Source organism: Aspergillus stella-maris, assembly GCF_047715825.1.
Source record: "Aspergillus stella-maris strain CBS 113639 unplaced genomic scaffold BDV14scaffold_8, whole genome shotgun sequence".
Lineage (NCBI taxonomy): Eukaryota > Fungi > Ascomycota > Eurotiomycetes > Eurotiales > Aspergillaceae > Aspergillus > Aspergillus stella-maris.
The window spans coordinates 374,001-389,893 of NW_027396802.1; the positions used below are offsets into that span (position 1 = coordinate 374,001).

Below are 15,893 nucleotides of genomic sequence, written 5' to 3' on the forward strand. Positions count from 1 at the left end.
AACACCTAATATTGTGAGGCGCATATCCGTGGCGTGCAAGGGTCACTAGGCACCGACTCGATTGGAGCTGAAGCAGGATATATATACTTTCAGGGCTGCTCTGAAAATTGACTTTCTTTAAACTAGCAGTGAAATACTGACTTGAATACCCAAAGCCAGAGATAATTACGGCCATTCTGCTCATTCTGGTCATACATTCTGTTTGGTTGACCGTTTCGAGGAAGCCTGGAACCTCTTCAGCGCCCAGATGCAGCTTCATGCAAGGCTGAGTACAGTCCAGCCACATGAGATCTATCCACCACACCGGTACCCAGTCGATTCGATCGACAGTGGTCGGTGACGTCTAAAGGAATATGGTCGCCGTGGGGTAATCAGATGTGATCCAGATAGTGTTTCACCGTACTTCGGCTGACGTTATCAAGGGGTGAGTTCTGGATTCCATCTCAAGATCATGGCCTCTTGTTGCAATTCTCCACATAAACAAATCTCCGAGAATTCGCTAGATCATACACGCTAATCAAACTGGCAGTCTTTTGTCCCACCTAGATTATCGGAATGACTCATCTGTTCGCAGAAATTCGCAGCACAATTGAAAACAGTATAACATGCTGAGAATACCGACCAAAGACCAAGAAGACTAGGAGGAAACTTGCCTATGGCACATTGACTCCGCGTCGTTGCCCTCGCATCCTGTCCTCTCTTCGCCGGCTATAGGGAACACAGTATGGTTCATCCGACGAGCCAACTCTAGCACGGACCGGATCCTGCCGCCGGTGATATGCTGGACTGGAGGGCTGTGGCGAGAGCTGCATCGCCTTGAACTGATCGACACTGATGACTCTCAAGTTATAAAGATACCGCATCAACTCGAAGTCGGGCCGGCTTCCTGCGAGCGACTGGCCCTGCTGGTAGTGGGCTACATCCACATGTTCGAGCATAAGATCCCAGGCTCTTTGCTGAAGGGTACTGTCGAAACGCTCCGCAGGACACAAAGGGCACCTTGCTGTGTCTGGCGGTTCATGCGTACGGAAGTGACTTAGGACATGGGTCTTCCATTGCTCGCAATCATCAAACGTATCGTGACAGTCGAGAATGTGGAAGAGGCACGGATATGGCTGTTGCTGAAGAGAAATGGGGGAAAGCGGTGGTGAAGCGGATTGCATTTGGAGGACATGATCTGGAGGTACAATGAGAGCCCCGGTGTCATCTTCTTCCAGGATACCACTCCCGATGATCCCGGATGCCCACATTGTGTGCAGTGACATACTTGACGGCGTTGAGCCGGAATAGGCACTATCGGTCGACATGGATGGGACGGCCGCCCTTGAGCCCGGCCTTGATTTGATTCTAGGAGCGTCGTCCTGTGTAACGGCATATTGGTATTTTTCGCTCTCGTCTTGCTCCATTCGATCCGACTGCGAACGACGGATCCCTCGACCGCGGGGTTCTAGGCTGATATTCGAAGCACTCATGGTTGAGCACCGATACGCGATATGGGGTTTGAGAAGTGTTCAAGCGATCCTGCTCTCACATTCTTAGTCTTCCGGATGGCGATAGAGGCGGCCCCGGCATGATTGCGACGCCAGTATCCAGCGCCTAATCCTGCGGGGCAACGTCTCTGGAAATGGAGGCATGCCGACAGACGGCGATGCGGAGAGAGGGCCAGCTCATTACCTCTTGACACTGTTGTCGTTGGTCGCAAAGCAAGCAAATAATACACGCGACTTTTTCTTGTCCGTTTTTGCTTTTTCTTCTTCCGAGGCCGAAATAAACTCGCTAGCAGACATGCCTAATCGAAGCGGGCAACTGCATTAACTACGAAAGCCGAGATGAAGATGGGCGAGTCAGCAGCCATGGCTGAAGTTGAACGGCATTCAGAACGAGCAGACCATGGGCGGGGGGTGGGGATGATGATGAGAAGGCGGAAAAGTGATGGAAGACTGGCAGTGGCAGCACTGGATGAAGCCAACCGCGATGAGATGAGCAAATGAGGGGAAGGCGTGACTTAGGGCTGATTTGCGAATTAGGGACAATTAATCCTGTTAAGCCAGGAGCGGAAATTCCCGAGCTTCAGCGCAGCTTGACAGCAAGCTATAAAAGCCTATCAAATAAATAGACTATAATAAACTCGCCTATAGCAACGCTGCGACAGAACGGTGGTGACGGAGAGGGTGTGATACCCAACGGTCGCCAGGGCGGTGAGTCCGCTGCCGTATTTACACCACGTGACTCCCCACCGCTCTATTTTGAGGGGCTCCGCGGCGTTTGTTTGTGCTGGCCTCGATACCAAGCTGCCTGCTATACATCTGTTCTTGTCTTGATGACTCTTTTCGCTGCTTCTTACGAACACTGCAGGTCTAGTTGTTCGACTTTTTAATTCTGTGCGGCCGTTCGCTGCTACCAGAGAGCAGCATATCTCGTATCGGAACCCCCCAAACGTCTGTGGACACGCCCGTCATGAACGGAATCTTGACGACTGGACAAGCGGGGGAGCTGTGAGTGCCGCAGTCATATGGACCAAATTGATTGCTAATTGTTGATGCGCAAATAGACACAAGGCCATAGCGGCGTACCTTGTAGCGGCAAATGCGCCCCAAACTTTCGAGACACTTCGCGAGGAGATTCAATTACCAGGGGATTTCGATGAGGCTGCGGCCAAGCGATATGAAGGAATATTAGAGAAGAAATGGACGGGAATTGCTCGTCTACAGAGAAAGGTACGGCGTTATAAATCGTTCTACATTGAATGAGGGGCTACCGCTAACCGGGAGCGCAGATAACCGATTTAGAGAAGCAAGTAACAAGTCTTCAAGCCGAACTCGACGCCTCACCGTCAGTTGCCCGCTCAAAAAACCAAGATCCAGTCAATTGGCTTCCCAAACCATCACCCGCGCATACATTCGAACAGCACCGAAACGGCGTCACATGCGTTGCGTTCCACCCGGTGTTCACATCACTCGCGTCCGGATCCGAAGATTGCTTGATCAAGATATGGGATTGGGAACTTGGGGAATGTGAAAAGACTCTGAAAGGGCATATAAGGGCTGTCTCGGGTCTGGATTATGGCGGACCGAAGGGAAATACACTACTTGCATCTTGTTCCAGTGATCTGACGATCAAGTTATGGGATCCAAGCAAAGAATATGCGAATATTCGAACACTATCTGGTCACGATCACTCAGTCTCCGCTGTGCGGTTTCTGACGTCTAATGAGAACCACCTTGTCTCCGCTAGTCGCGATGGAACACTTCGAATATGGGACGTTCTGACAGGATTCTGCGTGAAGGTTATAAAGTCGAGCACGGAGTCGTGGATTCGTGATGTTTCGCCTTCGTTTGACGGAAAATGGCTGGTGTCTGGTGGCCGGGATCAAGCGATTACAGTGTGGGAGGTTTCATCATCCGAACCAAAAGCCGCATTATTGGGACATGACAACTTTATCGAGTGCTGTGTCTTTGCGCCGCCAGCGAGCTACAAGCACCTGGCTACTTTAGCTGGGCTCAAGAAGCCACCGCCCGAAACCAGCTCCTGCGAATTCATAGCCACAGGAGCCAGAGACAAAACCATCAAGCTCTGGGAAGCCAGGGGGAGACTCATCAAGACGCTGTCCGGCCATGACAACTGGGTACGAGGTCTACTTTTCCATCCTGGCGGAAAGTACCTCCTCAGTGTTGCCGACGACAAAACGATTCGATGCTGGGACCTGTCCCAAGAAGGAAGACTGGTGAAGACGATCGACGACACACATTCGCATTTCGTCAGTTGTATCCGATGGGCACCGAGTCCCAACAGCGATAATGACGCGAACGGCGAGAAGGCGGACGGCGCGCCAAAAAAGGACGCCGGCAAGCCCTCGTTTAGATGTGTCATTGCAACGGGGAGCGCAGACTCATGCGTTCGGGTCTTTACATAGGTCTTCTTTCACGGGTCACGGTCTTAGTCACGTACGGTGTCTTGGGTTGGAGGTTGCATTATGGATTTATGTCTCGTCTTATCTTCTCATGCCTTTTCTTTCAGCATTGCTCTGATTCCAGCAAAACGATTCCTATTCTCTACTATATCCCCTTGTCTTGTCTTGTCTTCTGTTCTCTCTACATACAATTCGAAGCAGGCTTTACTTACTTACCCCTTTCGTTCCATGTACACTTTCTACTGCCCACTATACTTCACTTTCGTCATCACAAACCCGGATTTCCGCCTCCCTGCCTCGCCTTCTCCATTTCCCTGTTACCTAAATTTTCAGCATTGACCTACGGATTGGATTGGATGGTCGGTTTGATTGATTGATGGATGGATGGATGGATATACCTTACCTACCTATTGGTTGGAATTGAATTGAATTGAATTGAACTGGACTGAGATCAATTCGAATTGAGTTGAGTTGAATTGCGTTGCATCCGTTACACCGTCTGTACATACGATATGATATGACATGACATGATAGAACATCCATTTCATCGCCATCGCAAACGCCATCCAAATACTACCTACGTAGACCTACCAACTAAACGACCGAGCCATCGCCGCACAACCCGGCCGAACTCACGCCCTCTGTACCCCCTACCATAAGCACAGCGTACCCGTCGTACCAGTCCCGGAAGTTAACCTACCTTGTAAGGTTAGCTGGCTGAATGACAGGCTGCGCTGGAGTCAATGGCACATCGACAAGCCCGGCATTACGTAGGACCGTTGTATCGATGATGTAGTGCTTGCGTTCTGGCGCTTGGCCCGGGGTATGGGGGTGGGTCTGCTGTCAGATGGATGGCGGGTTAAAGGGTCGGATTACTCCGTTTTAGATTGTGATGAGTGAGTTTTGGAATGAGTGGGTTTGAGGTTGTTGATTAGTATTTAGGATAGGTGTAATTTTATATACCTAGTAAGGTGATTATTTTTGATGATACATGGATACCCACCTACCTAGTTTTCAGGATTTGATTTGAGCTTTGGGTTTCAGGGAGAAAGTGACTTCGTAATGGTGTCATGTGTTTTGAAATGTATTATCAAGCCCAGACCTCAAGGGTACAAAGTAAAAAAGCTGGGTAGCTTTAGTCCGATTGGAGAGGATCTCAAAAGTATATGGTATAATAATAAAGTTTGTTGGGGAAACGTTGAAGTGAAAAAGAGAGAAGAAAAAACACAGGATTTGTTTGTGGAGAAGAAAAGGGAGAGAAAAGAGATAATCCGTCTATAGGGGCAACGCCTCGCAAAATAGTATAATCAAACAGTGTGAAGAAGAATCAAAGCAACCTAATTCCGTGACACCAATGATGCCTATGAAGTGAAAAACCAGAAATGCACAGTGGTCTATATGGATCTTTCGTAGCGCGCATGAAGAGAACAATATTTTTTGAGAGCGGCATTGTTAGCGATCCGGTCGCCTAATTAAACCGCTCGGACAAGTCACCACCTGCGACGGAATTCGAGGTGGATGACGAGACCGTAGAAAATCCGCTAGGATTTAACATGTCCTGAACTGCCACTTTGGGCACCTGGGGTATAGGGAGTTTTCGCTGCGCACCCTCAGGACGAGACATGATGTCGCTAATGCTGGGCCCGACATTTGACTGGTTGGGGTTGTAGTAATTAGGACCATCAGCCTGGGGCTCCATCGGCGCAAGAGCCGGCGTGTGGTGAATCGAAAGGTGACGAATTGAAGGCAGGTGCAGCTCGGTCGCGGACAGAGGCTTCAAGCGCGGGGAGTGAGCGGGCGTAGCCAAAGGCGTGTGGTCAGGCGTTGGAGAAAGAGAATCATGAGAGAAGGTTGGCGAAGAAGGAGCAGTAGAGTTGGGAGAATTGGGTCTTGAACGCTTGACGCGATGTGAGGAGTAAGAGTCCTCATCCTCATGCGAATGCGAGCGGCTCATGCTGGTTGAGAGGGCGTAGGCAGAAAGAGAAGGCAAACCTCTGCCGCTGTGACGACCACCGAACATGTGGTGGCTGCGCTGGCCACCAGAACGGAACCCAAAGTGCTGCTCGTCGCGCTCGACTTGAGAAGCAGCAGTCGCAAGCAAGTTGATGTCCATACCCGAAGACGCCCTGTCGCTAGTACGCGAGTAGGGGCTCAAATTTGAGCGCATGTGGTTGGCGTAGTTTGAAAACGAGTGCGGGGGAGAAATGTCCGGGGATCCAATCTGAGAAACAGGAGCAGATCGAGTCATGGGCTTGCTGGGAGGAGGCATCATAGATGCAGCGTTGTTGACCATAGCAGTACCATCCTGGTTGGCAGCAGCGGCAGCAGCGGCAGCCGCGAGATGCTGAGCCTTGTTACCCCGTCTTGAGTTGGGGTTGTTGTGGATTCGCGAATGGCGAGTAAGCTCGTCGGAACGACTGAAGCGCTTGGAGCAGCCAGGGAACTGGCAGGCGTGCGGCTTTTCACCGGTGTGGGTGCGAATATGTCTCGTCTGGTGTTCAAGACGGTGGAAGGCGCGCTCGCAGAGAGGGCACTTGTAGGGTCGAGGAAGATCCTGGCGAGCTTCCTCCGCTGCAGGGCGACCACCCTTCAACATCGGTGGTAATAGACTAGCACCAGTCGCCATTGTGGACTGGTTAGGGGCTGTATTGGAAGCGTCCACGGGAATATTTGAGGTGCTTTGAGGGTTCAGTAGATTGGCAAAATCCACTGAAGACGCTGGTTGTGACATGTGAAGCTCGTCCTTCTGCAGCTCCGAGAAAACCAGGGTGGGACAGAGCTAAGCTGCTTAAGGGGCACGGTCGGTGCGGATAGTGATAAGCCGAGGCGTGAAGGGAGTGTTCGGTCGCGACCAGGGGGCGGGCTCGGCGAGAGACGATCACCACACTAAGAGGTCCTAGGCCGTTCTTTCGAAAAAGGCGATATCAAATTTTCGCAGGGGTGATGATAAGTCTTCTTGTATACGAAGACTTGGGTAGTCGCGAAGAGGCGAGATACTCCAGGTGGCAGGCGATGACTTGAGAAGATTCCTTGTCCCTTATCAAGGGTTTGGTGTTGTTGAGGTCAAGTTGGATAGTCGCCAATGTAGGTAGGTAACCCGAGGCGATAGGCGAAGGTGTTGGTGAGAGTGAAGGTCGGGGTGAGCGAAGTTGAGTGAAAGGATCGAAAGAAGGAAGAGAGGAAGAAAAATCTGGAGAACAATCTGGGGGAAGGAAAATATAAGAATGAGTGCCGGAATGGAGGGGGAAGGAAGAATGAAACAAAGCTCGGGGGAGGGGAGGCAGAAGAGGTTGACAGAGGGGGTTATCGGAATCGGAGCAAGGAGGGAAGTGGAAAAAAAGAAAAAAGAAAAAAAAAAAAGATAAAAAAGAGTTACAGTACACTCCGTACTTTGTGTGGGGATGAGGACATTTGGGGGGGCAAAAAGAAAAAAAAAAAGAAGAAAAATTACCAAATAGAATCAGAAAAGGAATAAAAAAAGAACGTGCTCAAACCAGATCGGCTGCTTTGCCTGGAGATTGTCCCGGCCCGGTTGGTTGGTGGGGTGAACGCCCTGTATTCTTCTTATCTCTCGAGTCTTGTCCTTGAGGCTGACAGTGAGGCCAATTGTCAATTGAAGAGGCTTGGGCAGTGCTGCCAGTTACTGGTCTCTATCTGCGAGTGTATTTTCTGTACTTCGACGTGGACAAAGAACAAAATTGGAAGGGGAGAGAAGTGGACAGCTGGGGACACTGGAACTGCAGGAATGGCTTGAGTGGGCTGGGAGCCTGGGTGCGTGGGCGTATTGTCCGGGTGGTACAGGCGTACAGGCCGTACAGAAGTTCCGACTTGACCGGCTATCGCGGATGATCACACAATCCCAGTCTGGCGCTGCGATCACCGACAAAGGCGGTGGCCAAGAGCTTGTCCCTGATTGTTCGAGTCAGACTTACGCGATAGTTTACATGTTGCAATCGCTCTGGCTTGTTGCAGAATGCCCCCATGTGATGGTGAATCCCCCATCATCTGAGCCTTTGGGGGGAATGCAATATTGGTCACTCCTGCACGCATGATACGATCTGTTCGACATCCCCCACCAGTAATCATATGGACTAGCTGTGATAGACTTGATAGACGTAGATCGGAGATGTGACAGAACCAGTCATTACGTGAGTGAACCTTCCCAAAGCAGCAAATCTACCTAATCCGCCCTACTTTCCTAAAATTCTTCCCCGGCTTATCTGGCAGACTGGGGCACCACGGGGAGTGATAGGATTCGGAGAAGGCCTAGTCGAGACCTGTCGATCCACCGCCCTTGGTTGGCTGCTAAACAGTGAAATTACCAGCATGTTGGGCGTGGGAGCCCAATGAGATCCCTGAGACGTGCTTGGCGAGGCAGGGCGATGCGCCGACGGCCAAAGTCATACGATGAGAGATCGAATACTTCATGATGAGGGCGAAGTGGCTGTCACGAAAATAACCCGGGAGTGGGCGGATTGCGGGGTGAATGCCCGATACGTAGAAGACTGAAGGATTGCAACAGCCTCATGAGTCACGGTCAGCCATCATCATCCATGGTTTGGCAGTAGATAATGCGCTGGAAACTCGGGGCTTGCTCGGAAACTAGCCCTGGAGATCGCTGCTGTCACAAGGGCGAACTACAGATCACTATCTTGCGGGCGTCTAGATCAGCCGAATTAGGGAGCTTAACTTTGCGTCTGAGGAAGCTGGAACCGCGTCAATTATCGGCTTTTGAGTTCCAACCAGGGTGAACGTCAAAGACGTCAGTCGAGCTCAACAGCTCCTTTGTCATGGCTGGTCTAGGCACAGACAAGGATTGGACTGCGCCGTTTCTTCATGTCTCGGCTTTTGGTTGGCATTTCACCCAGCACTGAACCCTCGACCCTCGAGTCTCGAGTACAATCTGCAAAGCCAGCAATCACAAGTCAAAAGACATTCGAGCTTTTTCGAGTTCTGAGGACCTTGGAGAATGTATGGAGAGAACGAGGGGCCCTCATTCGGAAAATGGCCTCCGCATTCGGCGTCAGGCCCACCTTTCGCCTTGTTACCTTGATGTTTGGCAGCTGGAATCCAGCTGGATAAGTTCTGCTGAAGAAGATGCGCTGATTCCCATCATGTATTCGGATCAAGTTTTCAGTGAGGCTTCCTGGGCGTCATTGTCATGATAAAGCGCAATAAGTAAGGAGCGAGGCACCGCCGCGTAGATGCCGCATTCGGGGCAGCTTGAAGCTCAGCCAGCCGCCAACAATGCTCTTCAAACTCTCACGATTTTACCTAAACGAATCAGGGAACCATGCAAGGGAGAGATCAAATTTCGAGTCCCAAGTTCCCCGACCAGTGACGGCAGATCCAGGGATTTGGGCAGCATGCATCAAGCCGTCTCAGCTGCTCTTCCTAGTGGTCGATCATACAGTCCGAGGCCACGATTATTGCGAATCTGGCGGTAAGACCGAATCCGGCACTCGATGAAGATATGTCGGCTATAACCTAATCTGATTACGACATAGCGACGCTATAGCGACAAACTGCAGGGGCTGCTAGACGACAATAACACTCAATGTTTGCTTGCGGTGAACCCTACACTAGGTATCTTACATGCGGCATCAAATGAAAGCGAAACGGACTTCCCCTATCACAGAACAATAAATACCGCCAAGATTGAATGACCTTCCTTCAAGCGTTGTCAGTTATTTCCGCCACTCGAGAAGGGATGGGGTTTCCCTTCCCCACCAAAATCTGGCAGCATCACTATCGTGACTCGTCACTGTCGTGGCTGCTTAACTTGTTTTGATAGGATCAGCTCGTATGATCAGCAGGACTCGCATCGAACCCTTGATAGGATCTCATCTTTCAAGGCCACTACTCAAGCGTCGACGCTCGTATCTCTCCTCTTCTGCGATCGAGGCGCTGGCCACGACAGCCTGCGAATAAGATAATCGGGGCGCGGCATCAAGGAATAATCCCTAAGCACGCCAGATCAGCCCCAGATCAGCCCCGTGGCGAAGCAAAGGTACGGGGTAAGGCTCTGTGTCTCTCACAAGACACTTTGGACAGCTGTACAATACGGAGCGCGTCTCGCGGCCAGCCCCAGGCCCCCAAGTTCTTCTCCGTATAGCCTCTCCGCATACGCAGTCCTGGCGGAACCAGCGCGGAGCTTCCTTATCATTCCAAGACGATCATGTGCTCGCCACAGCTGGAGAAAAGAATGCTGGAATTCGCTGGTAGGTGCCGGGCCGACTGCCGACAAAAACAGATAGGCCCCAGACCCCCTCAGGTATCGCGGGACGCAGTGTGATGGAGATTCAAGTCACGACTCACGCAGGTACAAAGTGTGGTCGGATAACGGCACAGAGTCAATCTATTCGACTCGACTAGCGCCAACGAATTCTGGGGTTCTTGAGATCCGGATTATTGTCGCGGTAAATAATGGCATATCTTTGCGGGTTATTTTTTCCGCTTTTTGCCGAGTGAACCAAACACCCGCACGTCCGTCAGCAAGTTCCACTGTAATATTGCGGGGAGTTCATGAGATATTGGACTCTCGGGTTTTCGACTGAAAATTGAGTGGTCCGTCACGGGCTCTGATAGCGACCGTCGAGTGGTCTGAGCTCACTGAGCTGCGTATTTCGCTTTGTTATCCAGGACAATCAAAATCCTCGTCGGGACGATCTCCGAAATTCCAGCTAACTCGAGCTCTCTGGCTTATCACAGGGTCCTGCGGTCCCTTCTAATTGGTTCCCAAGGATCTTGTCAAGACGCTTTGGCATCGGTTTGCGCTGGAAGTTTGCGCAATGTACTACTACTCCATGGTGGAGGTGAACCAAGACGTCAAGACTATCTTGACTGGGTGTCCTATAAATTACACCGTTTACAGACACACTTAGTCAAGGAAACGCGCAAGCAAGATCATGCAACCAGGCTGAAACTGTACTAACGATTGAGCACATTATCCCCACATTGATCGAGACATGCGATCTACAGAGGACGTTCGATTTGTCAAACAGTGACGAAAGTGTCTTCTCTTGTCTGATGATAAATCTCATTGTCGCTGTAGCGAAGAAGATCGCCCTGTTGTGCAGCCTGGGTCACACAGCACATCGTCATCCTGGACTTGATGACCAGGTATAGGGCTCTAATCTTGCCAGTACTACCAAAGTACGTCGTCTCTGCAACCTTGTCAAGGAGATATTCCCGACGTGAAAACTGAAACTTCAAGCGCGAAACGCTGATAGAGCGTCCCCATGTTCTTTCTCCGCACAGATGATCGGCCAAGGATTGACCGGTTCGCCTTGGAGAATGGAGCCGTTTTCCCGTGGATCCTGGAGAATAATAACCCCACCACTGCAAGTAAACAGATTTTTTCTTATCGAGTCCGACGGTGAAGGACGCATCCCTCATTGGGGGTGAATCCGTTATCCATGCCCCTTCGATAAGAGTAGCTGGGCCCTTTGCATGCGATCTCGACCACAACGGCCTCTACCAGCAGCCTGGCGCGTGGCGTGCAGTATACCCCCGGATTCCAGCAATGACCTCTTCAAAAATCTATGATGCGGGGACGGTGCGCCCTGCTCTATAGTAATTACCAAATCGATTGAAATTTCTTTTCCCTGCCTCCGCGGATCACGGAACAGAAATGCAAATAATAATCATGATGATGCGATGCTGATCGTCCCGATCTGCCTCACATGACTCTTGTGGTCCCTATACAGAGCTGATCTAACCCCGATTCCGAAATCGCTCTGCTCAAGCACCGCCGATCTCGCTCCGGCTAAGTAAGTGACTAATTGCGCAATAGTTCCTAATCCGGAGACTGTGGGATTATGTCCGATGAGTTATCTGATCCTGGGGCTGGAAGCTTGGAACGAGATATGGAGTCCGGAGTATGAAGCTCGGAGCGGAGTATGGAGTACGCGGCCTGAAAATCATCGCGGATTCTTAATCCTATTTTTTTGGTCTTAGAATCTGGTCTTTGAGATTGAGATCAGGTTTTTTTGTTGACGGCCATAGTTACAGCATTGTGTCATTGTTGCTGCTCTTATTGTTGACACGTGCGTCGATGTTCGACTCTCCGGGTGTCTTCCTTGGAAGTGAGTCTTATCCTCAGCTCCAGTGTAATCGATCTAAGTACCAACACCGCACTTAGGCATCTCGTTTACTTGGACTTGGACTCGCACTGCAGTACAAGTACAACACAAGACGGGTACTCGTAGTCTTCGCTGCAACAGAAGTATACTACTCCAGGTACATGGTACATAGCGTACCTCCAATACAACCGACGATATATATAGCCTAATGCCCCATGCAACCAACAGTCTCACCCCTCCTCCTACACCACCGCGGCCTTTGTCCAAACGCCGAACCAAAGAGGTCCAGAATCACTATCAGCCCCATTACACAAAGGGGCCCGTCCGTGCTTTACTGAGTAAAATCCCACGCCACGGACGCCTACCTACCAGTCTAGAAGCGTGATTGACTGGGTGCGCTATGGCCATACCATGCCATGAAAGGACTGGCGATAACCAAGGCCATGACCATGACCTAACCCCGGCCGGGGCAAGGTGCGATAAGGTGATGCAGGTTCGCCAAGGTTGCGCGGAGAGGAGCTATATTTATGTGCATTTGTACGTCCACAAGTTGTACCTCTGTATCACCCTTTGTGTACTTCCGCCAGTAGAAGTCATACTAGATTTGGCTTTGGTTGAACGAGACCAGATGCTTTGTAGGACTAGGTAGGGTCATTTGGTCAAAGCACCTGCAGTGAAGCAGCACAGCGCTGCGAAGCAAAGCAGTGAGAGTTCAGGCTTTCCAAGCGTATCCACCACCAACTGAGAATGAGTCTACTGTTGTACTGTTGGTTGATAAGACGACGAAGTGTATGCCGTAATAAGCGATGGGGAATTTCCAAGCGATCTCACATGAGATGAGATGGATGAGACAAGATGATGCCAATATCGATTCAGATGATCGCATTGGCAACTTGGAAAGTCATGCAGATTATTTACCCCAGAAGACACGGAGTATTTTTAACCACTGCAGCTGGTGCTTTCCTTACTGCGCGTTGCGCGGTCTCGTCCTGATATTCAGCAGCCAGCCGGGTTCTGTTGATGGTGGTTGATGAGGATGATGACTTCAGGGTGACTCGTTCCTTTCGCCGGTGATAGGAGGAAAGAAAGTCACCCGAGCACAGGCATTACCAGTCACCCAGTGCATTGCGACGTTGTTATCAAATGGGTTCAATTCGTCATTGCCTGGTTATTCATAGCTGCCATGACATCCCTGTTCGGCGGCTAAGGAAATAGTGGGGGCAGAATCCGGGGAAGATCACCTCAACCCGGCGTCAGCAACATTGTTGACTGATGCCTATCAGGTGGCTATCTTGCGATAGCGATAGTGATGTCGTAGCAGGCGTGTTTCGACTTATTTTTGCACGAACCAATGGTTCGATGCATTGGCCTATTTCAAGCTGAAACCTCCAGCTCTGCACTGCCCGGCACTGGCAAGGATGAAAAAGAACTGGCTGCTGGAGAGTTTGGGGGCGTTGGTTAGGCGTCCTTATCTGACACCATGTTGCGATGACATGAACAAACAGCCACCCAGTGAAGGCACTGAAGTGGCATCCTTCAGCCTATACGGAGGGGAAGGAGAACGCCGTTGTCGACGACTTATCTTTTGAGATAAGGTAATCGCATCAGTGGCTCGTCGTTACGGGCAATACCGTACTTTACGGCTGTCGCACATCAACGGCCACGGCCAGGGCCTGGGGGCACGCACTCCGAAAAAGCGCACTAGCAAGCCCTGGCGAGAATCTTCCCCCACAAGGCACCAAGTTCCAAACCAAGACCAGCGATCGGGGGATCCACAAACTTCTGGAACGGGACGGGGGGAGCTTTTGCCCAATCAGAGTGTGATTCTGCATCATGCTGATATCACTGGTCTCGCAAAGGGAAATCCGTTCCCCAGCTAGCTTATCAGCCTGGGAGTTCCAAATGCGGGGCCGCAATTGCTCCGGATCGAGAATGCGCTGGTTCTATCGGCAGACAACTGAAGCGATGACGGTCATACGGGGCCGGTTAATTTTGCCCGGAGTGAGCTATCTCCTTTGCCCTCGACTACTTTGTTGCTGCTGCTGTGCTGACGTTATGTGGTGAGGCTGATTGGCGGGATTGAATACTTCCCAGCCCGGTGCCCTGGCTGAGTTCATACCGCCGAACATGCACCAGCAATTCTTTTAACAGAACTTCCGCGTCGAGGAATAGTCTAGAAGGAAGAGGAAGACGTTCTGGGTCCGCGTAAACAGGGGATTGTTGCCAGAGTCCACACTAACCCTGGTAAACATTGGTGACGGAAGCTCTATGAATCGAACCTTGTTCGGGGGGTTGTTTTGGCCGTGGAAACTGGGTTTGCGATAGACCCAGCAATAAGACGTGATCATTGTGCGCAAACTTGCGCAACTTGACTCAGCTCATGGAAAGGGGATTCGCCCCCGGATATTCGTCCCCGGACAAAGTCCACGGCAGTCTCCAGAGGTAGAAGAGGCGGAGTCGATGATACGGCTTGGCGTCTACATCGATGACACGTCTCTGCTTCATCGCAGGCAGTTGGCTCGAGAGGCGAACTGTATCGCCACAAGCCTGGGTCTGTGGCTGACGCCGTTATCCCCCGGAGTTGCGCCGATGTGCGGATAATGGTTGATGAATCTGACACTTACTACGCTGTTAAGCCCGGAAAAGTGTTCTCCAACAGTCTCCTGCTATCTCTGAACATTTGAAGTAGTCATCTCCGCAATTGAGTTTCTGGAGATTAGAGAGGGTCTGATCGACTTCCCCAAAAGAACTATCGATGGAGATTGTGGCCTTTTGACAATCCCTGCGACAGCTCCTGGTTAGTTTCTGTTAGTGAGGTACTAGCCTGCATACACCATGCACTATACGACTGGGGTTGAGAATATTGAGAGGAGCTTGAGCAGGGAGGGAGATACCCCGAGTGGGATCATGATACAGGATCGGCCACAGCAGTCGCCTAAGAATGTCCTTCAAAGAGTACAGACAGGGGACAAAAGTCAAGAGTACAGACATTCGGGCGTGCTCAAAAATTGGGGTTTGAGCAATGTCAACATCAAGTCTAGATCGAAATAGTGACCATAGGACTGTGAAAATCGTGATGTGCTTTCTTCACATGCTCTGAATTCATGTCGACGGCATGATCCTGGTACGGGGTAGTACCCCAGGAATCCTCCGCACACATGCTTGTCAAAACAATGCCACCACCACGTCAACTGCAGCCGTCCGCGTCTCGGGATTCACCCTGTGCAAAAGTAGGTGCGTTGAAGAATTCTTGACAGAGTCATACTGATATTTCGACTTGGGGGGGTAACATGGAATGCAAGTGTGGGTCGACGAAGCCAACTGACCGGACGAATATAGCCTTCAGGGAGGAATGCTAAAAGAGGAATGATTTGATGGCGTCATGCTAGATGTGCAGCTAAAGTTGGCTAACCCAGGGGGCCGCTGGCCCGCCAGGAGTCGAGACGAAGGCCTTGCGTTAGTGGCGTGCGCGGCCATCTATGCCTATCTCCCGCGGCTGGCCTGGATCACGGTCCGTTACTTCGTCCATGAAAAATGCTGGTATACACAAGCAGGGTTTGCAAAGTGAAGAGTGCCGGCAATTCCCCGTTGTCTGAGCTCAGGCTGGAGAGTCAATGGCAAAGTCAACCTGGAGGACAGCGATCGATGGACATCTCGACCGCGCAATGTTAGCTTCCGAATGCGACAACGATAGGGTCGGAAGAAATCGGGAGAATGTCGGAAGTGGCAGGGGCGTGATGCGACCTCCCAAGCTCAGTGGTGTGATTGCGGAGAGCCAGGGTGTGCTTACCTAAGGGCCCCCCCAGCTTCCCTCCAATTTCCCGCCCCAGAGAGGGCCGACAAGTCCCAAAGTGTTCCTCGGTGAACAGGAGCGAACTTCTCCGTCCGGACATGTTCCG

General features: G+C 51.1%; 3 protein-coding genes across 3 annotated transcripts; 1 reads left to right on the forward strand and 2 right to left on the reverse strand.

Moving 5' to 3' along the window:
- Positions 1-168: 168 nt before the first annotated feature.
- Positions 169-2,128, reverse strand: BDV14DRAFT_167387 (uncharacterized protein). Its single transcript, XM_073767667.1, has one exon. It carries the CDS (start codon positions 1,470-1,472, stop codon positions 654-656), a length of 819 nt encoding a protein of 272 aa, XP_073631554.1. The 5' UTR covers positions 1,473-2,128; the 3' UTR covers positions 169-653.
- Positions 2,129-2,257: 129 nt separating this feature from the next.
- On the forward strand, positions 2,258-4,404 carry BDV14DRAFT_167389 (WD40 repeat domain-containing protein). The gene is made up of 3 exons (XM_073767668.1): positions 2,258-2,495; positions 2,552-2,717; positions 2,777-4,404. Exons 1-3 carry the CDS (start codon positions 2,458-2,460, stop codon positions 3,911-3,913), a joined length of 1,341 nt encoding a protein of 446 aa, XP_073631555.1. The 5' UTR covers positions 2,258-2,457; the 3' UTR covers positions 3,914-4,404.
- An 880-nt stretch (positions 4,405-5,284) lies between these two features.
- Positions 5,285-6,737, reverse strand: BDV14DRAFT_144470 (C2H2-type zinc finger protein). The gene has a single exon (XM_073766409.1). It carries the CDS (start codon positions 6,639-6,641, stop codon positions 5,379-5,381), a length of 1,263 nt encoding a protein of 420 aa, XP_073631556.1. The 5' UTR covers positions 6,642-6,737; the 3' UTR covers positions 5,285-5,378.
- Between the last annotated feature and the right edge of the window lie 9,156 nt (positions 6,738-15,893).

Coding starts and splice junctions, on each gene's coding strand:
- BDV14DRAFT_167387 (XM_073767667.1), bottom strand. CDS start 1,472: ATGAGTGCTTCGAATATCAGCCTAGAACCCCGCGGTCGAGGGATCCGT.
- BDV14DRAFT_144470 (XM_073766409.1), bottom strand. CDS start 6,641: ATGTCACAACCAGCGTCTTCAGTGGATTTTGCCAATCTACTGAACCCT.
- BDV14DRAFT_167389 (XM_073767668.1), top strand. CDS start 2,458: ATGAACGGAATCTTGACGACTGGACAAGCGGGGGAGCT. Junction 2,496..2,551: donor ACTGGACAAGCGGGGGAGCT/GTGAGTGCCGCA, acceptor ATGCGCAAATAG/ACACAAGGCCATAGCGGCGT. Junction 2,718..2,776: donor TTGCTCGTCTACAGAGAAAG/GTACGGCGTTAT, acceptor CCGGGAGCGCAG/ATAACCGATTTAGAGAAGCA.